Below are 18,674 nucleotides of genomic sequence, written 5' to 3' on the forward strand. Positions count from 1 at the left end.
CCCATTGTCCAGCTCATTCCTGATTGGTCAGATGTGAGAGGAGCCTTACCCCACCCTCCCTACAGGGCTCCTGGCCCCAAACCCTTGAAGATAGTGATGGGATTTTCTCCCAAGCATCACTTATTTCCCCATACCACTTCCTCGCTATCCACATTCCCTTTAGGTCCTTATACTAGACATTTCAAACTCTGAAAGGGTCACTTGGTGGGGGGGCAGTCCACTAAATGTTACTACTTTTAAGGGACAGATTGCCACATCACAAAGCCACTAGAGAAAGTTTCCTTTTAATCCTCCAGTAGTTAAGGGTTGGCTTTATGTCCTGAAGCATGAGAATATATATATATCCTTTCCTACTTTGCTTGTTAGTCTCTCTTGATCTCTACTCCCTGTTGCATTTGTAAACATTTATATTGTGAAGATTTATTTTATAAATGTAAAACATATTCATAATCATTTGCTTTGTGATCAAGCTCACTAGGGAACAGGAGAGGGGCAGAGACTTGGAGCATTGACATGAAGGAGGGACATTGGGTTGTGAGAAGTATGGGAAAGGCTGTAGAATTGGGAAACTGGTGTGTAGCAGTGTGTGGAGCCAGGGATCCTGGATCCATAAAGGGCTTGGGAGCAGGGTTCCCTATTGCCCAGATTTCCTATTTCCTCTACACCTGCTGGTCTCCCCCCACCCCTCAGCAGATCCTGTTATTTTTTGTTTTTCTCCCAAATTGTCCCCTGCACTTTAGTTCTTGCTTGTTTTCTCTTACCAGATACCCACCAACTGCATAAGGGTAGACAATGGGATTCTTAGTCTGACAAATCTCTCCCCCCGCCCCAAAATTAACCATGGCAAGTTCATCATACAAAAACTGTCTCAGTAATGGACCTCTACTTATTAGTACTTTACTTTGTTGGTAACCTCCCCCTCCCTTTCTTCCCCACCATTTCTCAGCTCCTAGCAGCAGCAGTGGACTAAGTGGGGGGAAAATTGCTTGGTATAGAAGAAATCAGAATAAATAACCTTAACCAGGGTAGGGAGTAGAGCAATACTGGATTAGGGAAATCCCACCTCTCAACATGTGCAAGGCATGCTCCCAGTGGAGGCACAGTTTAAAAGGACACTGGTAGCCCGAGAGAAGGGGAGGTGAGGCTGGAGCCAGCATTGGCACTAGCACCAAGCAAGGCTGATACTGAGAGCTGTGCAGGTAATGGCAACAGCGTTGTGAAAGCTGTGCTAGCAGCAGGGACTTGTGTTCCTCACTGTCTCTTTGGGAGTTGAAAGCCCTAAGAGAAATTGACTGACTGAACAGGACACTAAGGCCTGGTCTACACTAGGCGTTTATGTCGAAGTCAACCAGGACTCCGAGGTCCTTCTCCTCTTCCGTTACTTCCAACTGATGCGTCCCCAGCTTATAACTAAAATTCTTGTTAGTCATCCCTAAATGCATAACCTTACACTTCTCACTATTAAATTTCATCCTATTACTATTACTTCAGTTTACAAGGTCATCCAAATCTCCCTGCAGGATATCCCGATCCTTCTCCGAATTGGCAATACCTCCCAACTTTGTGTCATCCGCAAACTTTATCAGCCCACTCCTACATTCGGTTCCGAGGTCAGTAATAAATAGATTAAATAAAATCGGACCCAAAACCGAACCTTGAGGAACTCCACTGGTAACCTCCCTCCAACCTGACAGTTCACCTTTCAGTACGACCCGCTCCAGTCTCCCCTTTAACAGTTCTTTATCCACCTCTGGATTTTCATATCGATCCCCATCTTTTCCAATTTAACCAATAATTCCTCATGCGGTACCGTATCAAACGCTTTGCTGAAATTGAGGTATATTAGATCCACCACATTTCCTTTATCTAAAAAATCTGTTACTTTCTCAAAGAAGGAGATCAGGTTGGTTTGGCACGATCTACCTTTTGTAAAACCATGTTGTAATTTGTCCCAATTGCCATTGACCTCAAGGTCCTTAACTACTTTCTCCTTCAAAATTTTTTCCAAGACCTTGCATATTACAGATGTTAAACTAACAGGCCTGTAGTTACCTGGGTCACTTTTTCCCCCTCTTCTTGAAAATAGGAACCACATTAGCTATTCTCCAGGCAAACGGTACCACCCCCCGAGTTTACCGATTCATTAAAAATTATCGCTAACGGATTTGCAATTTCTCGTGCCAGTTCCTTTAATATTCTCGGATGAAGATAATCAGGTCCGCCTGCTTGTGCTGCCAGAGCCAGCAGCAACTGTTGTCTGCTGCCCCTGGGTCCTAGCGTCGCCCATCCACTAATGGGAAGACAGGCTGCCCTTACCCTGCCCTTCCACCCTAGCTCTGAGCCTCCCCAATGCCCCAAACCCCTCAGCCCCAGCCCTCATCCCACCCACACCCTAATCCTCTGTTCCATCCCTGAGCCCCCTCCTGCATCATGAACCCCTCATCCTCAGACCTCACCCCTGCATCCCCTCCTATCCCCAAACTCCCTCCCCCTTCCCACACACCCCCTCCTGCCCTCAAACTCCCTCCCAAAGCCTGCACCCCCTCCCTTTGCACCGCCTCCCACCCCCAAACTCCATCCAAGAGCCTGCACCCCTCACCCCCTCCTGCACACCCACCCCCTGCCTCAGCCCGGAACCTGCACCCAACACCCAAACTCTATCCCAGAGTCTGCACCCTGCAGCCCGCCTGCACCCTAATCCCCAGCCCAGGACCTGCACCCCAGACCTCCTCCTTTCTGCATCTCGGCACAAACCCAGTTTTGAGAGAGCTTCTTTTCAAGTCACCTTTACAAGGTATCACTGGTTCTCAGCCTCAGCTAGTGCTAAAAGGCATTAAAGCTCATTAAAGGGGTTGGACAAATATTTTCCATCAAAACTTTTTTTTTTTTTTTTGGATCGAAAACTAGGGGTTTTTAAAAAGCAGAAAAAATCATGGACAATGTCTGCTTTCCTTCAAAATTTGTTGTTTTTTTAATTGAAAAGCTGAAATTAGTCTGCCAAAACCTGAATATGGTTTGGGGTTTCAGAAGTGCGTGGCCAAATATTTGCTGCTTGCTGTGTTTGATTGTTTAAAGAAACAATCAAAAAATTCTGCTTAAAAAAAATCCAAAACTTTTGAACCACCTCAGCTTGTAACCAAACGCCTGATCCCATCCAGTCAGAGATTTTTCCAGGTTTCTGATACTCTGCTGGCTTCCTTGACTCAGATCTGTCTCCATAACCTTGGGTTCATTTAGGTTAGAACATAAGAATGGCCATACTGGGTCAGACCAAAGGTCCATCCAGCCCAGTATCCTGTCTACCGACAGTGGCCAATGCCAAGTACCCCAGAGGGAGTGAACCTACCAGGTAATGATCAAGTGATCTCTCTCCTGCCATCCATCTCCACCCTCTGACAAACAGAGGCCAGGGACACCATTCCTTAGCCATCCTGGCTAATAGCCATTAATGGACTTAACCTCCATGAATTTATCTGTTTCCTAGAGACTGGCTCCATGGGTTCCCTCACAAACTGGAGATAGTTACTGTGGGTTTGTCTTTAGTATAGCTTATGAACATACTCCACGAACTGAGCATTTGAGCTTGTTTCAGAATCTGGGATGAGCCTATGTTGTGAAAACTGAAATGCTCAAAATAGCACATGCATGTGAATGGACACAGGGTGCTAAAATTAAATTAACCCAGGGGTTCTCAAACTGGGTGTTGGGACCCCTCAGGGGGTCACGAGGTTATTACTGGGGGTCGCGAGCTGTCAGCCTCCACCTCAAACCCTGCTTTGCCTCCAGCATTTATAATAGTGTTAAATATATAAAAAAGTGTTTTTAATTTATAAGGGGGGGGTCTCACTCAGAGGTTTGCTATGTGAAAGGGGTCACCAGTACAAAAGTTTGAGAACCACTGAATTAACCCCTCTGGAGCCTTGGGAAATGCAGGGGAGGGGGGTCTCCCTTGGTAGGGTTGGGAAGGAGGTAGTTGGTGTATGATATTGCTCTTCTCATGTGATCCCTCCCCCACGGCTCTCTTGGCTCTATCACTGTTAATCTAAAGTGGTTAATTTTAAATGAAACTACCCTCCTCTGACATGAATCTCCCTATGGCACTGAAATTAAACATAGACTATAATTTGGCATTTGAGAAGTGAAAGGGATGATAGCCCTAAGGGAAAAGATAACAGCTTGGCTCATTGTGTTAAATAGCTGTCTGCAAGCCTCAAACTGCTGAATGAGCTTTAGGGTAGGGAAGGCTGTGCCTCCCCAAACAGCCTGGCCCTGCCCCCATCCGACCCCCACCTGCTTCCTACCCCCCGACTGCCCCCCTCAGAATCTCTGACCCATCCTGCTCCTTGTCCCCTCACTGCCCCCCCAATCACTCTCCTGGGACCTCACTCCCCACCAACCTCCCCTGTCCCCTGACTGCCCCGACCCCTATCCACTTCCCCGCCGAGTCCTGACAGACTCCAGGAACGCCCACTATCCAACCCCCCGTCCCCTGACCCCCCCCCCCCCAGCGTTGTCCAGGGCCGCTCTTGGGTTACCGCCGCCTCTCCCCTCTCTCGGAGCCTCAGCCCGCCGGGGCCAGGGCCCGCCCCCAGGGCCCCCCCGGGGGGGGGGGGGGGGGCAAGTGGGGCAATTTGCCCCAGGCCCCGCAGGGGCCCCCATGAGAGTTTTTCGGGTCCCTTGGAGCGGGGTCCTTCACTTGCTCTGGGGGCCCCAGAAAACTCTCCTGGGGCCTGGGCCCCTGGAGCTTCTTCCGCTCCGGGTCTTCAGCGGCAGTTCGGCGGCGGGGGGTCCTTCCGCTCTGGGACCCGCTGCAGAAGTGCCCTGAAGACCCGCGGCGGGGGGGGGGGGGTCCTTCCACCCCGGGACCCGCCGCCAAAGTGCCGGGTCTTTGGCAGCAATTTGGTGGCGGGGGCCCCCTGCCGCTGAAGACCCAAGACCCCTTGAATCCTCTGGGCAGCCCTGGCTGCCCTCCTCCCTGGACAGCTCGCAGCCCCGCCCCCTTACCACGCGGCTCTGACTCAGTGGGAGGAGCTCAGGCCACGCCGCTGCAGCGCTGTTCAGGGCCACTCCTGACGCAGCACACTGAGGTGCCGGGGGAAGGCGGAGGCGGGGCTGGGGGCCCCTGCGGGGCCCAGGGCAAATTACTCCACTTGCCCCCCTCCTCCCAGGTGGCCCTGGTGTGGGCTTCGGGAGGGAGTTTGGGTGAGGGAGGGGGCTCAGGGCTAGGGTAGGGGGCCGGTGCGGGGGTAAGGACTCCAGCCAGGGGTGTGGGCTCCGGGCTGAGGCTGGGGATGAGGGGTTTGGAATACACGAGCGGGCTCCAGGCTGGGGCAGGGAGTTGGGGGTATGTGGGATGTGGGCTCCAGGAGGGAGTTTGGGTGTGGGAGGGGACTCCGGGCAGGGGATTGGGGTGCAGAAGGTGTTCAAGGGCTATGGTGTCCCTGCCCTTCAACAGGTGCAAGGTGTATTCCCAGTGGAGGAAAAGTTTAAAAGAGCACTGGTAGCCCAGGAGAAAGTAGGGAGTGAGCTGCATATGGAACCAGGAAGCGAGGCTGATGCTGAGAGCTGTGAAGGGAGTGGCAACAGCTTTGTGAAGGCTGTGCTAGCAAAAGGGACTTGGGTGCCCCCTCCTCTCCTTGGGGAGTTGAAAGCCTTAAGAAAAATTGACCGAACCCAGACAGACTGAGGAGAGTCTTTGCTAAACCAGTAATCACGCCCCAAGCTGAGGAGGTTCAGACTGGTAGGAAGTGACCCAAGGGGAAACATCATTTGGTGTCGCTCAGTAACTGGAGCTGGGCACTTTGATATACCCTAGGGCCATGGGATCTGGTGGAGTGGGTGGGACTGGGTTCCCCTACCGTGGGCCACCTTCCACCTGGCTCCCTTGTAGTAACCAAGCTCTGGGGGAGTAATGGCAGCACAAGGGGGTGATTGAGGCTATAGCTGGTGCCCTCTCGGACAACTAGAGCAGCAGAAACTGTAAAGCGATGATCTGACCACTAGGTAAGCTGGTCATGAGACCTTCCTGCTATAGATACACAAGTTAATTCCACCCCCATCCCCCAATATTCTGTTATAAAAAAACAAAAAATGGCAAGCTATTTTGGGCTACATTTGAAAACTGGATGACTTAAATGTTTTTAGTATAAAATTGAGCAAACAATTTATTCAGAAGCTTCCCTAGAAGTTGTCTCCTGAATGTTAATTATAAATTTGGAGATGAAAGAGTGAAATAAAGGGAATAAAGTCCTGTTTTAAATGAAAAGCTCAACACATAACTTTTGAGTGGCTATTGACCTGTAGTAGCCATTCAGTTACTAAATTTATAGTTATGCTTTAAATTTAATACTATATTGAAGTGTTTGAATTTTTGTTTTTATGACACAATACTAATCTCTTAAAATTACTATAGGGTTAATGCCTCGAGGAATTGTTATAGGAACTCTTTTGGGAATGGTGCTTTATGTACGATTTAGTCCAGATGACCAGGCTGTGGCAGTATGTGCTGGAAATCGGATATATATGTTAAATGCAAAGGTGAGTTTTCTTTTCTCTTGAAAATAGATGTTAAAGATTCTAGAAACATGTTCACTTTCAAATTAAACCATACTAATTAAAAGCAACATGTTTTTCAGAAAACCTAATACTTATTGAGCAAAAATGTTCATCTGCTCGTAGATGACAATTGGCATGGTCTAATGCTTGATATTAGTATATATCCTAGACAAAAGACAATGTTAAAATGATGTTAAGGTTCAGAATATGTGTCGGTAACTTAAAGGTAGAAAACATTACAGGGATGTTGTAACTATTCCCAAATTAAGCATTATAAACTGAGGAAATTCAGAATTAAGGTTGCACTTAAAAGAAATCATCATAAAGCCGCCGTAGTTAGTACATTACTCGTGTGCCTACATATTAGGCTCCTTGTGTCGAGGATGCATGTGCTCACCAGGCATGCTTTTGTTGATGCACAGTGTTGTGCATTGTGGGTAGGTATCCCAGTGTGCAACTTGTCACTACCCAGTGCAATGTCTTTTGGGAAGTTTTGGCAATGCTCGGTGGAGCAGAAACAAGTCGTGTATGGATGACTGGGAGCAAAGGGTCAACTTCCCAGCATGCAACTTTCTCCATCCCATAATGTCACCCATATATCCCATAATTTTTGTGCCTTTTTAAAAATATCCCATGAACCTTCAGGCCCTCCTCGCTGTTGTCCATCTCTCACAGAAGCATGGAATCTGCACAGCTCTGTACTATTGTCATGAGCATAGCAAGCACTGGACACACAATCCTCTAGTATTTGCAGAGTGGCAAGAAGAAACAAATCAGCGGGAACAGGACGATTTCATGGAGGACAGACTGCTGTGGGAAATGGTGAAAATTCAAAGTTGTTGGGTGGCATTCATTCATGGAGCAACGGCAGACAGTGGAGCGCTGCTTCTGGGCCCGAGAAACGAGTATTGACTGGTGGGATCACATTGTAATGCAGGCTTGGGATGATGAGCAGTGACTTCAGAACTTTTTGGCTGACCAAGGCCACATTCCTGGATCTGTGTCGCACTCACTCCAGGTCTCCAGTACAGAGACATCAGAATAAGAGCAGCACTGACAGTGAAGATACGAGTGACGATCTTACTGTGGAAGCTTGCAATGCTTGATCGCTACCAGTTAGTGGGAAATCATTTTGGGGTTGGAAAATCCATTGTGCAGGCTGTTGACATGCAAGTATGTGGGACCATTAATCGCCTCCTGCTGTGCAGGACTGTGACTCTTGGCAATATGCAGGATGTAATGGATGGATTTTCAGCAATGGAGTTCCTGAACTGTGATAGACATCATACGCATCCCTATTTTAGCAGCAGGCCACCTTGCCCCAGAGTGCATCAACAGAAAGAGCTACTTTTCTATGGTTATGCAAGTGTTGGTGGATCACTGAGGATGTTTCACCAACATCAACGTTGGCTGGTCAGGGAAGGTGTATGATGCTTGCCTCTTTAAGAGCACAGAACTGTTAGTTACAAGCAGGGACTTTCTTCCCCGACTGATGGATTAACGTTGGTGATGTTGAAATGCCAATAGTGATCCTGGGGGCCCAGCCTAACCTTTGTTCCCCTGGCTCATGAATCTGTACACTGGCCACCTCAACGGCATCAAGGAAAGATTCAACTACCAGCCCAGCAGGTGCAGAATGAAAATTGAATGTGCTTTTGGTAGATTGAAAAGACAATGACATTGTTTCCTCACAAGACTGGATGTCAGTGAGAAAAATAATCCCAGTGATTATAGCTGCCTGTTGTGTCCTGCATAATATCTGTGAGGCAAAGGAGAAAAAATTGCCACTGGGGTGGATGCAGAGGAAGGAGCCTCAGTAAGTGTGCAAAGGTGGAGTAGCTGTCTACTGAGCTTGAACAACCAGATACAAGGGCTATTAGAAAAGCTCAACAGGGAGCCATAAAATTCAGAGTCTCCTTTAAAGAGCACTTTGACAGAGAGCCACAGTAGTGTGTTGTGGTGGACTGTGTTCTACCTGGCTCTGCAGTTTTGGGGTCTGTTAGGAATTGTGTGGTGCTTGGTACACATCTATGACTATAACACTGTCAATGCACCTATTGATTTTGTAGTGCTTGCTGTACATTTATGATTTGATTATGACACTGTTTATCCCTGTTCCTGTGAATTGTCACTCTGTACAATAACAACTAAGTGAGTGTTTTCAGTATCACTTGGCAGCATATGTTATGAACTAATGAAGATAAATTATTTTCCAAACAGAATTTTATTGAGTAACAAAACAACCTCCAAAAAAAAAAAAAAAAAAAAAAACCCTGTGCAATTTTAAAGCAAATACATTAAAAAATTTAAGTTCTGGTCCATTAATTTATTAAGGGGAAAAGAACATCCATGTCCATTTTGGCTACACATACAGCCAATTGTGACTCTCACAGGTCAGTGTATGCAAAGCTGTGGTTGTCCTTACTGTCCCCCAGAGTGGAGTGGTAGGGGTAGGGATGTGGCCCCTAATGCCATATGGAATGTTGAGGGTGGTGGAAGTACTGTAATGGAATTCTGCATGGACTGCAAAGGTAGATGAGCCTGTGCTTGTTGAACCTGTGGGTCCACAAGAGTCTGCAGCATCTGTGTTTGCTGCTGGCAAAGCCCCATTATGTCTTGGTGCATCTCCTCCTTTTTCCTGCAGGGACTCCTGGGCCTTTCTCCTGTCTATTTCCTTCTCCATACAGTCTGCAATATTCATCCTCCAGGCCTTCTGTTCATGATCTGGTGCAGCAGTGACTTGCAGGATCTGTCTGAACATGTTGTCCTGAGTCCTCTTCTTTCTCCTTCTTATCTGGGTAAGACATGCTGCAGGTGCGGAGAGGGATCCCCTCAAGGGTGCAATGACACAACTGCTAAAGTATCTTTGTCAGTGTAGTCACAACAGAAAGTGAAAGTTAAGATTCAGAACGCCCTTCCCTTGCTCCCCTAAAGTTTTAAAGAAGACATGATTATTGACACTTGTCCTTCAGAGTGTTTGTGCACAACAACACTTACAGTACCATCCATGGTTAGCATGGCCCACCAGGGGCAAGGGAAGTGAGTAAGGATTTGCTTAATTATCTGAAACTGTTTGTATAGGGCAATGGCACTGAATACTGTTTTCCACATGTGGTGGTGATTTTAGTCGATATCTCACTTCTGAGAATAACAAGGGGACAAAGAGGACAGCTGCTGCTGGTGTCCCTTTCATGGATGCACAGGATTGATGCTATACCCCCAGCTTTGAAACAGTCTGTAAGAGGAACTCTTTCTGTTTGCCAGACTCCCAAGAGGTCTCATTCTTCCTCCAGGATAGACCATACAGCCTCACCTCTAGGACTCCAGCACTCCTGCTTCACACCATGAGTTCTGTTCAGCAAATCCAGCTGTTATAGGCTCCTATTGGAGACTTGCACACTCTTCAGGGATTAATGCACCTCCTGAAGCCTTTGTAGTGACATTCAAACAGTGTTGCCAAAACAGTAGGGTTTATTAGTTAACTGGAACACGGCATAGGAAGCCCTCTAGGTTAGCATAGAGAACTGAAGGTTAAAGCATAGCCCAAGTCCATTCTGGTTACTCCTGAACCCAGCCATGCTGTAGTGAACCCAATTGTTCAAACTCTGTCTGTTTCTCAGTCTGACCTCTTTGGTCAGATCCCAGGTGAGAGCCCCCCTCCTTCCAGCAGTCAGCCCTTATCCTCCCACCTCCCCAGTCCTTTGTTCTCAAGTTTGGGGCTGTTGCTCAATTTCACTGCTGAGAGATGTGGAAATCAATCTCCTTTTGAGTTGCTGGTTGCTAGGTGTCCATTGTCGTCTTAGATTCTCCATTGATGTGGGGTTGGCGTCAATTCTAAAGACACCTGGCCTATATGCCACTAGCCCGTTTACTGCAGTGGTGCCTGCCTAAGTTATCGCAGACTGGCATGAGAAAGTTTCATACTGTGGAGGAAGAAATAAGGCTGCCATCCCTAGAAACCTTCAGGAGAGGATTGCAGAGTACTTCCATGAAAGTTTCATCAGACTCTCTCAGGAGGATTCAAGGGACATTGCTGTGTACATCAACAAACTACTCTGCATGTCCCCTTCCTGCCCGGCCTGATTCTACAGGAGAATAAAAGCAGATAACAATTCTACCTCTTTGTTGTACCACTACCTCTTCTGGTATGAGTAAATTAATGCAGAGTCAGTAACTGTGTCCTGCTAAGTTGGGGGTGCCATCACTGTAATGGAAATAAACGTATATATTTACCCGTGGTTCCTTCACTACAGTCCAATCAGTCCCGACAGTCGAGCACAGGTTAACTTGGCTTATAATGCTTAGTTTTGAGATAATTACAACATCCCTATAACGTTTTTTACTCCACAGTTACTGATATTTATTCTCAATCATAACTTCTTTTTAATACACAGCTTTTTATCTGGGAATTTCCTTATTTTTTTAATTACTAAAAGTTTTATACACACACACTAAACAAAAAACACAAAGATGAATGCTCCCACGCAGTATCTCTAAGGATCTGAGGATATAGCATCAGTCTTAAATTATTTTTTCAAATTTGAATTTTCAAGTGCGGATACACCATTACCACAAAGTAACTAGAGTGGATCAGCTAGTCACCAGAGAAGCACAAAGCAGCCAAAGCATACTAGTAAATCTTTCCCTTAATTTGCAGTTGACTTAATGGCTTGCTGTATTAGTGAGACTGGTGCCTTGTTGCAGTTCTCTCAGATGTGTTGCCTTAATGCACAGCGGAGTTGAGGCAATGGTGCCATGGGAACCTTTCAAACACTTATGATCAAGCTAGCATGCTGCCCAACTATCACTGCTCTTTAAAGATTCCATGTAACCTAGCAGTAAGAACTGTTGACACATACCCAGTCTTCCTCATACTACAACCAATATAATCGTTACATGCAAATTAGCTGTACAGGAGATGGTGATTGGTTGAGGTACTTTTTATGTCACAGTGGCCTCTTTTAGAGTTACTTGAGCTATTGACCTGAGTCTATGTAGCTTATTCAATCATAGCAGTTAGGTACACCAATCATAAATAATTTTGTTTAATTACAACCTGACTTCAAATATGCACACAATTTCAATTAATTTTAACTACATGGAACGTTTGTGTCTGTTTTATTTAATTGTTAAGATATTTTTTTTTGATAAAGAAAAGACTGACTCAGATGCTACATGTCTTAAAGGACCCATTTTTAAATAGTTTTAATAGATTTATTTGTAAACTCTCAGAAAAAAATATTTTGTACTCTAAGAGTAAGTGTGGTAAGTTTGGAGAGGATACACTGAATTTTTCATACAAAACAGAGGTTGAATCCCCTATTTAAGTGCAAAATAGAACTCAGTAAAACTTAATGGAGTTGCAGTGCCTCTATAACTTTTTGTTGTGACCTAGATTAACACTGGAAATAAATGGTAAACAATTATTACATGATTTTGAGAGCAGAATTAGTGCCAAGAAAAATATAGCGTGGTATCAGCCTTTAAGAAGTTGGGAGGGGGAACGGGAGGAAGGAAAAAAAATACAGGCATGTTGATTTATTCTCATTACTGGGGAAAACATTAGCACAAATAATAAGGGTGTGTAAATCCATTGAGGATAACAGAGAAATTTATAGATGAACGTGAAAGCATTTTTATATTTTATGATTGGAGAAGGGAATACAATAGACAGTGATTTTTGCCAGGGATACAATACATTTGGGAGTAAGAAAACAGGTGTAAGTTAAATAGTAAAATGTGCCCCAGTTTGACATTCTTTTTGTAGTGGTATGTTTTAATTACTTAAGTCAGAACAAATGAAACTTTTATTTTTAAGTTTGATCTACTTTTCTTTCTTGTTCAACTAATCACAGAATGAGGCTATATTAACTGAGTTGGAAGGCCATCTGGCTCCAGTGACTGCAGCGGAGTTTTGCACCTGGGAGAGAAATATGCTTATATCAGTCTCTGAAGACAGAAGCTTTAAGGTAAGGAAATTATACTCTACTTTTAACACATTTAGTCTATTGGAGTAAAATGGGCATTTCCCCCTTTAAATATTTAATATAAGAATGGCCATACTGGGTCAGATCAGTGGACCATCTAGCCCAGTATACGGTCTTCTAACAGTGGCTGGTGTTAGATGCTTCAGAAGGAATGAATAGAACATGGCAATGTATTTAGAGATCCTTCCACTGTGGTCTAGTCCCAACTTCTGGCAGTCAGAGGTTTAGGGATGTCTAGAGCATGGGACTGAGTACCTGACCATCTTGGCTAATATCCATGGATGGACCTATCCTCCAGGAACTTTATTTCCCTTCTCTATACTTTTTCCAATTCTAATATATCTTTTTTGATATGGGACAACCTGAAATGCACAAAGTATTGATAGTGTGGCATTATATTTTCTGTCTGATTATTGATACTTTCCCTAATGGTTCCTAACATTCTGTTAGCTTTTTTGACTGCCACGGCAAATTGAGCAGATGTTTTCAGAGAACTATCCACAGTGACTCCAAGATCTCCTTCTTGAATGGAAACAGCTAATTTAGACCCGTCATTTTGTATGTGTAGTTGGAATTATGTTTTCTGATGTGCATTACTTAGCGTTTATCAACATTGATCTTTAATCAAGATGATATAAAACAAATACCCATTGATTCCCTGCTCCTTAGTTGAACTGGTTGGGAATTTCCATCAAAATGATTTTTTGAAGGAAAAAATGCAGTTTCCACAAAATCAGAATTTTCCATCAGCAAAATCTAAATTAAATATTTTGCGTCAGGTCAGTTTGACCCTAATTGAAATATTTCAGTTTGTTTAACTGAACCGAAAAGTTTGATGTTGACCAATGTGAAATTAAACTGCATCTTCCTATGCTGCTGCAGTGCCTCATGGGAGTTTTAGTTTGGATGCTTCATACCCCCATTCTCTCCTATGGGCAGGTTCCTTGGCCAGACTACATCTTCCGTGATATACTGTGGTCTGCCCTTTGATCAAGTTATGTGATAGGGAAATGTAGTCTGGCTGGGGAGTCCAACCCATAGGGAAAAATTGGAGCATGAGACAGGTCCCACGAGGTACTGTGTTACCTGAGGAAGATGCAGTTTAATGTCAACATAATGTTCCAAGTCAGTTAAACACACCGAAATAAAATGTTTCAATGCAGGAATGTCAAAATGTTTCATTTCATTTCATTTGGACATTTCTGAATAAAATTATTTTGAAACTTTTTGTTCAGTGAAAATTTTTGTTGTTTTGACTTATTATTGCTTCTCTGCTGTCAGTGGAGCTCTCATTTTAGTGTCACTGCGCCAGAGGGCTGGGGCGAGTTCCTTGCACTTTTCCAGGAAAGTGGCCTTGTGCATCCCAAAGTTCTGCAGCCAGTGTTCGCCATAACGATGCGATCCTACCAGTCAGTGCTTGTTTCTTGGGACAAGAACTGACACTCCACTGTGTTCAGCTGCTCCATGACTGTCAACAGCAACCAGGAATTGTTTCTTTCCATGGTTTCCAGCAGGGCTATTTGAAAGGAATTGTCATATTCTGCATGGTGACTCCTCTAGCGGCTCTGGAAATACTGGAATCAGGCGCGTGGCGTTTGCAGTAGTGAAGAACTGTATGGGATTCATGCTTCTGTAGAGATGGTGAACGCGTGGGTTTGATAGGCTTTTGAAAACAGGCACGAAATATGGGCTGTAGAAGAACAGTGGGATAGCTACCCAAGGTAGCTCTCTGCATCAGTGAAAGCAGTGCTAGTTATGATGTGCTCCACCGACACAAGGACCGTAGCATAGACATGCACAACCAACTTAGTTTCTGTAGTGGCTGTGTGTTGACTTGACTTAACTAAGTCGACTTAATTTTGCAGTGTAGACATGCCCTGAGTGGTCTAGTGAAAATTGTTTTTTGATTTAGCTGAGTTAGGAAACTTTGAAAATTGCATTTTGTAGTAAAATTTTAACCATAACGTGCTATGTCATTTCTTAAGGAAGCTTGTGACTTGCATTTGTGCATGGCTAGCTTAGGCTTTGTCAGCACCAAAAAGTTGTACTGATTTTAACTAAATTGTTTTAGAAACTGGTTAAACTGGTGCAAGTTCCTTGTGTGGCCACTCCGAAATCATTTTGAATGTCTATGTTGATTTAGCTTAAGGGGATGAGGATCTGACATAAGTTAAAAGATATAAAGCATTCTTAAACCCATTTAAATATGTCCTCACAAGAGGATAGCACTAATTTAATTAGTTTCTAAAATGATTTAGTTAAATTTGTCTATACACACGTTTTACCAGGCTTAAACTGTGTAGTGAACAAATTCAGCTCATAAGGAGTATGTTGAACAGAACCCTGTCTAGTCATTGCCTTTTTTAATGTCTGTATTTCTCTAGATTCATCACTTGATGTAGATTTATAGTTTATATCAGTTTGCAATGTTTTACTTTTTACTTCAGATATAATTTTCTTATTTTATTTTTCATAATTATCTAAATATTTACATTTTAATGTACGTTTTTTCCAAAGGTTTGGGACTATTGTACTGGATCGCTAATATACCAATCAGCAGTGTTAACAGGTATGGTTTTCTTTCTTTGTATGCCTGCCTTTGAAAGGAAAGCACCTTTCTTCTTCGAGAGATGTCCCTGTGGGTGCTCCACTCTAGGTGTTGGTGCGTCCCTGCGCCTTCACTCGGAGACTTTTCGTAGCCGTACTCGTACTGGCCACACATGCGCAGAGGCTGCCCCCCGCAGTGAGTCTAGGATAATAGTGCGCATGCGTGGCCAATTCTCTCAGTTCCTTCTCTACCGTCCCCGGCCTGAGACGGAGCTCAGCAGACTCGTTAGGAAATCCCTCACTTTGTTACTATTACCTGTTCTAGTAGTTAGTTTGTTGTCAGTTCTTGTTAGTGTAGCTCATTAGTTCTTTTATCTGTTTAAAAAAAAAAAAAAAAATTTCTCTCAGCCGCAGCTGCTTCTACCATGCCTGGCTCCACAGGCTTTAAGCACTGCTCTACGTGTAAGGATGCTATTCCGCTCTCTGATGGCCACTCTCATTGTATAAAATGCCTGGGGGAAACACACATTCCCCAAAAATGTGCCCACTGTACCAAACTCAGTTCCAGGGCACGAAAGGACAGGGAGCTTAAACTGAAACTGCTCCTCCTGCAGAAGTCTATCGGGTCAGTTTCAGACCCAGGAGCCGACTCCAGCTCTACTGTCCGCCACAGCCCCCCTGCTTCAAAAAAACTGAAGAAAGCTACAAAAAAGGGGCAGCCCTCTCCAGCAAAGAAGTTGGTGAGGCACAAAAGTGCCTCAGGCAGGTCAACAATTTCCCGGCCTGTGTTTCCTCGCCTCAGCACTTTTGAAGAGCCGGGCTCCTCAGGCACCGCACAAAAGCCGCCTCAGGCTGCGGCGGCGGGGCGAAGCTCCGGTGCCGAGGCTTCAGGCTTTCAGTTGCCTGCCTCGTTTATGGCACCATTCGGCACCGAGACGAACACGGTGCCGACATTCCCAGCCTTGCCTGACCCTGTGCGGGCTGATGTTGTCCCCCCGGCACCTACCACGGCGCACCGGCAATCGCAGCACAGGCTGACAGGGAGATCAAAGGAAAAACCCCTGCTCAGAGGAATGTTCCCTCAGGGCAACTTCCTCCTCCGCAGCTTTCACCTCATGCAGGAGCCTCACCTTTTCAATTCACTCAGACAGCAGATCTATTGATCTCACCTATTCTGCAGTCTCCCCTGATAAATGCCTGTTTTTCTCCAATGCTGGATTCAGAATCAGAACAACCTTCCTCCAGTGAGGAGGAAACTGATCCACAGGCAGTTTTTTCTCCTTCTCAAGACTCCCAGACCCAGATCAACAGGGGTTACAAAAAAACTACCTTAGCCTGTCCTCAGTATCCTGCCCCATGGGGAGTGAACCCTTGGATGGCAACACCTATGCCCTACCCACCACCTTGGCAATGTTGGGCACCAGGGGCATCGTACCCCCGAGAACACATGCGCTACGGCACTTCGACCAGGCGCAACACCGGTTTAGCACTGCCTCGTGACGGACCTGCCAGTGACATAAGATACCAGGCAGCACCATCACACTCCCAGGAGCAACTGAGTCCTGCTCCTATTCCAGCAGAGTCCGACGTAACGCTTGAGGAAGCCTTACTTCCCCTTCCTCCAACCCTGTCGGATGACTATGCCAAATTCCAAGACCTCTTTAAAAGAGCTGCAGGTGACTTGAAAATTAACTTAGAGGAAGTCACTGAACAACGACATGAACTAACAGACATTTTGCAGCCGTCTTCTTCCTCTAGAGTGGCATTACCAATCAACATAGCCCTTTTAGAACCCGCTAAATCCATCTGGCAGAATCCAGCCACTAGCCTACCTACCTGTAAACAAGCGGACAGGAAGTACTTCATTCCTTCAAAGGGCTCTGAATTCCTTTTTACCCATCCAGCGCCAAACTCATTGGTAGTGGACGCAGCAAACCAGAGGGCCAAACAACAGTACGCCCGCTCCACCCCAGCCAACAAGGACAGTAAACGCCTGGACCTCTTCGGCCGTAAAGTATATGCATCCTCGACGCTACAATTTCGCATAGCTAATTATACCGCAGTCCTTGCAAAATATGACCACAAAAACTATAATAAATTCATGGATTTTATTGATCACATCCCAGAACAGAAGAAACAACAATTCACAGCTCTGGTTTCCGAGGGACAAACCATATCACGCACCGCTCTCCAAGCGGCCCTCGATGTAGCTAACACTGCAGCAAGGTCGACCGCCACAGCAGTGGTCATGCGACGAGGTTCATGGCTCTCTTCCTCCTTCTTCCCTCGAGAGGTCCAGAGCACCATTGAAGATCTTCCCTTCGATGGGGAAAAACTTTTTGCCTCCACCACAAACGACATGCTGCATTCGATGAAGGACGCAAGAGCAACCCTCCGGTCCCTAGGCCTCCAGCCACCTGCGACCAGAATACGACAATATAGATATCAACCTTATCACTGACCATGCTACCCCACATTTTCACAACACTCCTATAGACCAGAGGAACAACAACAGCAACAACGACGCCAAAGACCAAGATTCCAGCGTCGTCGTCCTAATTCTACAGGGGCGCTGCAACCCCCTCCAACTAATAGGCAGATTTGAAGCATTGGTCGAGGGTTTAGAAAACAGCGTTCCCACTTCAGCCGGCACACCTATCTTTGGACACCGCCTACGACCATTCTCTCATCAATGGCAGAAAATTACATCCGACAAATGGGTCATAGAGGTAGTTACAATTGGATACGCCATCCCCTTCCTCTCCCTCCCTCCCACCCACCCACCCTCCCCGTCCCTCTTCAGGGACCCATCTCACGAGCAACTACTCTTCCAAGAAGTGCAGCATCTCCTTCAACTGGGAGCAGTAGAAACTGTGCCAGAACGACACAGAGGGAAGGGTTTTTACTCCCATTATTTCTTAACAGAGAAGAAAAATGGGGGATGGTGACCAATCCTCGACCTCAGGCGGCTCAACAAATTTGTCAAAAAGCAAAAGTTCAAGATGGTCACTCTCACCACTATAATCCCAGCGCTGGAGCAGGGCGACTGGCTTTCAGCCCTCGACCTACAGGATGCCTATTTTCATGTGACTATACACCCATCCCACAGACGATTCCTACGCTTTACTCTCGGCTCCACACATTTCCAATACAGGGTTCTCCCTTTCGGACTGTCCACGGCCCCCCGTGTTTTTTCCAAGATCCTAGCCATAGTTACAGCCTACCTCAGAAAACAAGGGGTCGTAATATTTCCTTACCTAGACGATTGCCTCCTCAAAGCTTCAACGTTCGACGAAGCTCTCCGATCCATACGGCTTACCATCGATTGTTTCCTATCTTTAGGCCTGCAAGTAAACAAAAACAAATCCACATTATACCCCACCCAACATCTGGAGTTCATAGGGGCATACCTCGACTCCCGGACGGGGTTGGCATCTCTCCCACCAGCTCACTTCAATTCTATAAGTCAACTAGCCACAAGGATTCGCAACAGTCCCCAGGTGACTGTCCGGGACTGCCTACAAATACTAGGTCACATGGCCTCGTGCACCTCCGTCGTTCAAAATGCACGTCTATATATGAGGT

The 18,674-nt window shown here is 45.8% G+C and overlaps 1 protein-coding gene across 1 annotated transcript in view; it reads left to right on the plus strand.

Annotated features, from left to right (window-relative positions):
* The window catches only part of WDR27 (WD repeat domain 27), a 200,446-nt gene that overhangs the window by 4,427 nt on the left and 177,345 nt on the right, over window positions 1–18,674 (plus strand). The window contains exons 3-5 of the mRNA XM_034765184.1: window positions 6,413–6,537; window positions 12,411–12,524; window positions 15,060–15,111. Coding sequence (XP_034621075.1) covers window positions 6,413–6,537; window positions 12,411–12,524; window positions 15,060–15,111 — 291 coding nt within the window. The remainder of the gene's footprint in view (window positions 1–6,412; window positions 6,538–12,410; window positions 12,525–15,059; window positions 15,112–18,674) is intronic.

This window comes from Trachemys scripta, chromosome 3 (assembly GCF_013100865.1).
Source record: "Trachemys scripta elegans isolate TJP31775 chromosome 3, CAS_Tse_1.0, whole genome shotgun sequence".
Lineage (NCBI taxonomy): Eukaryota > Metazoa > Chordata > Testudines > Emydidae > Trachemys > Trachemys scripta.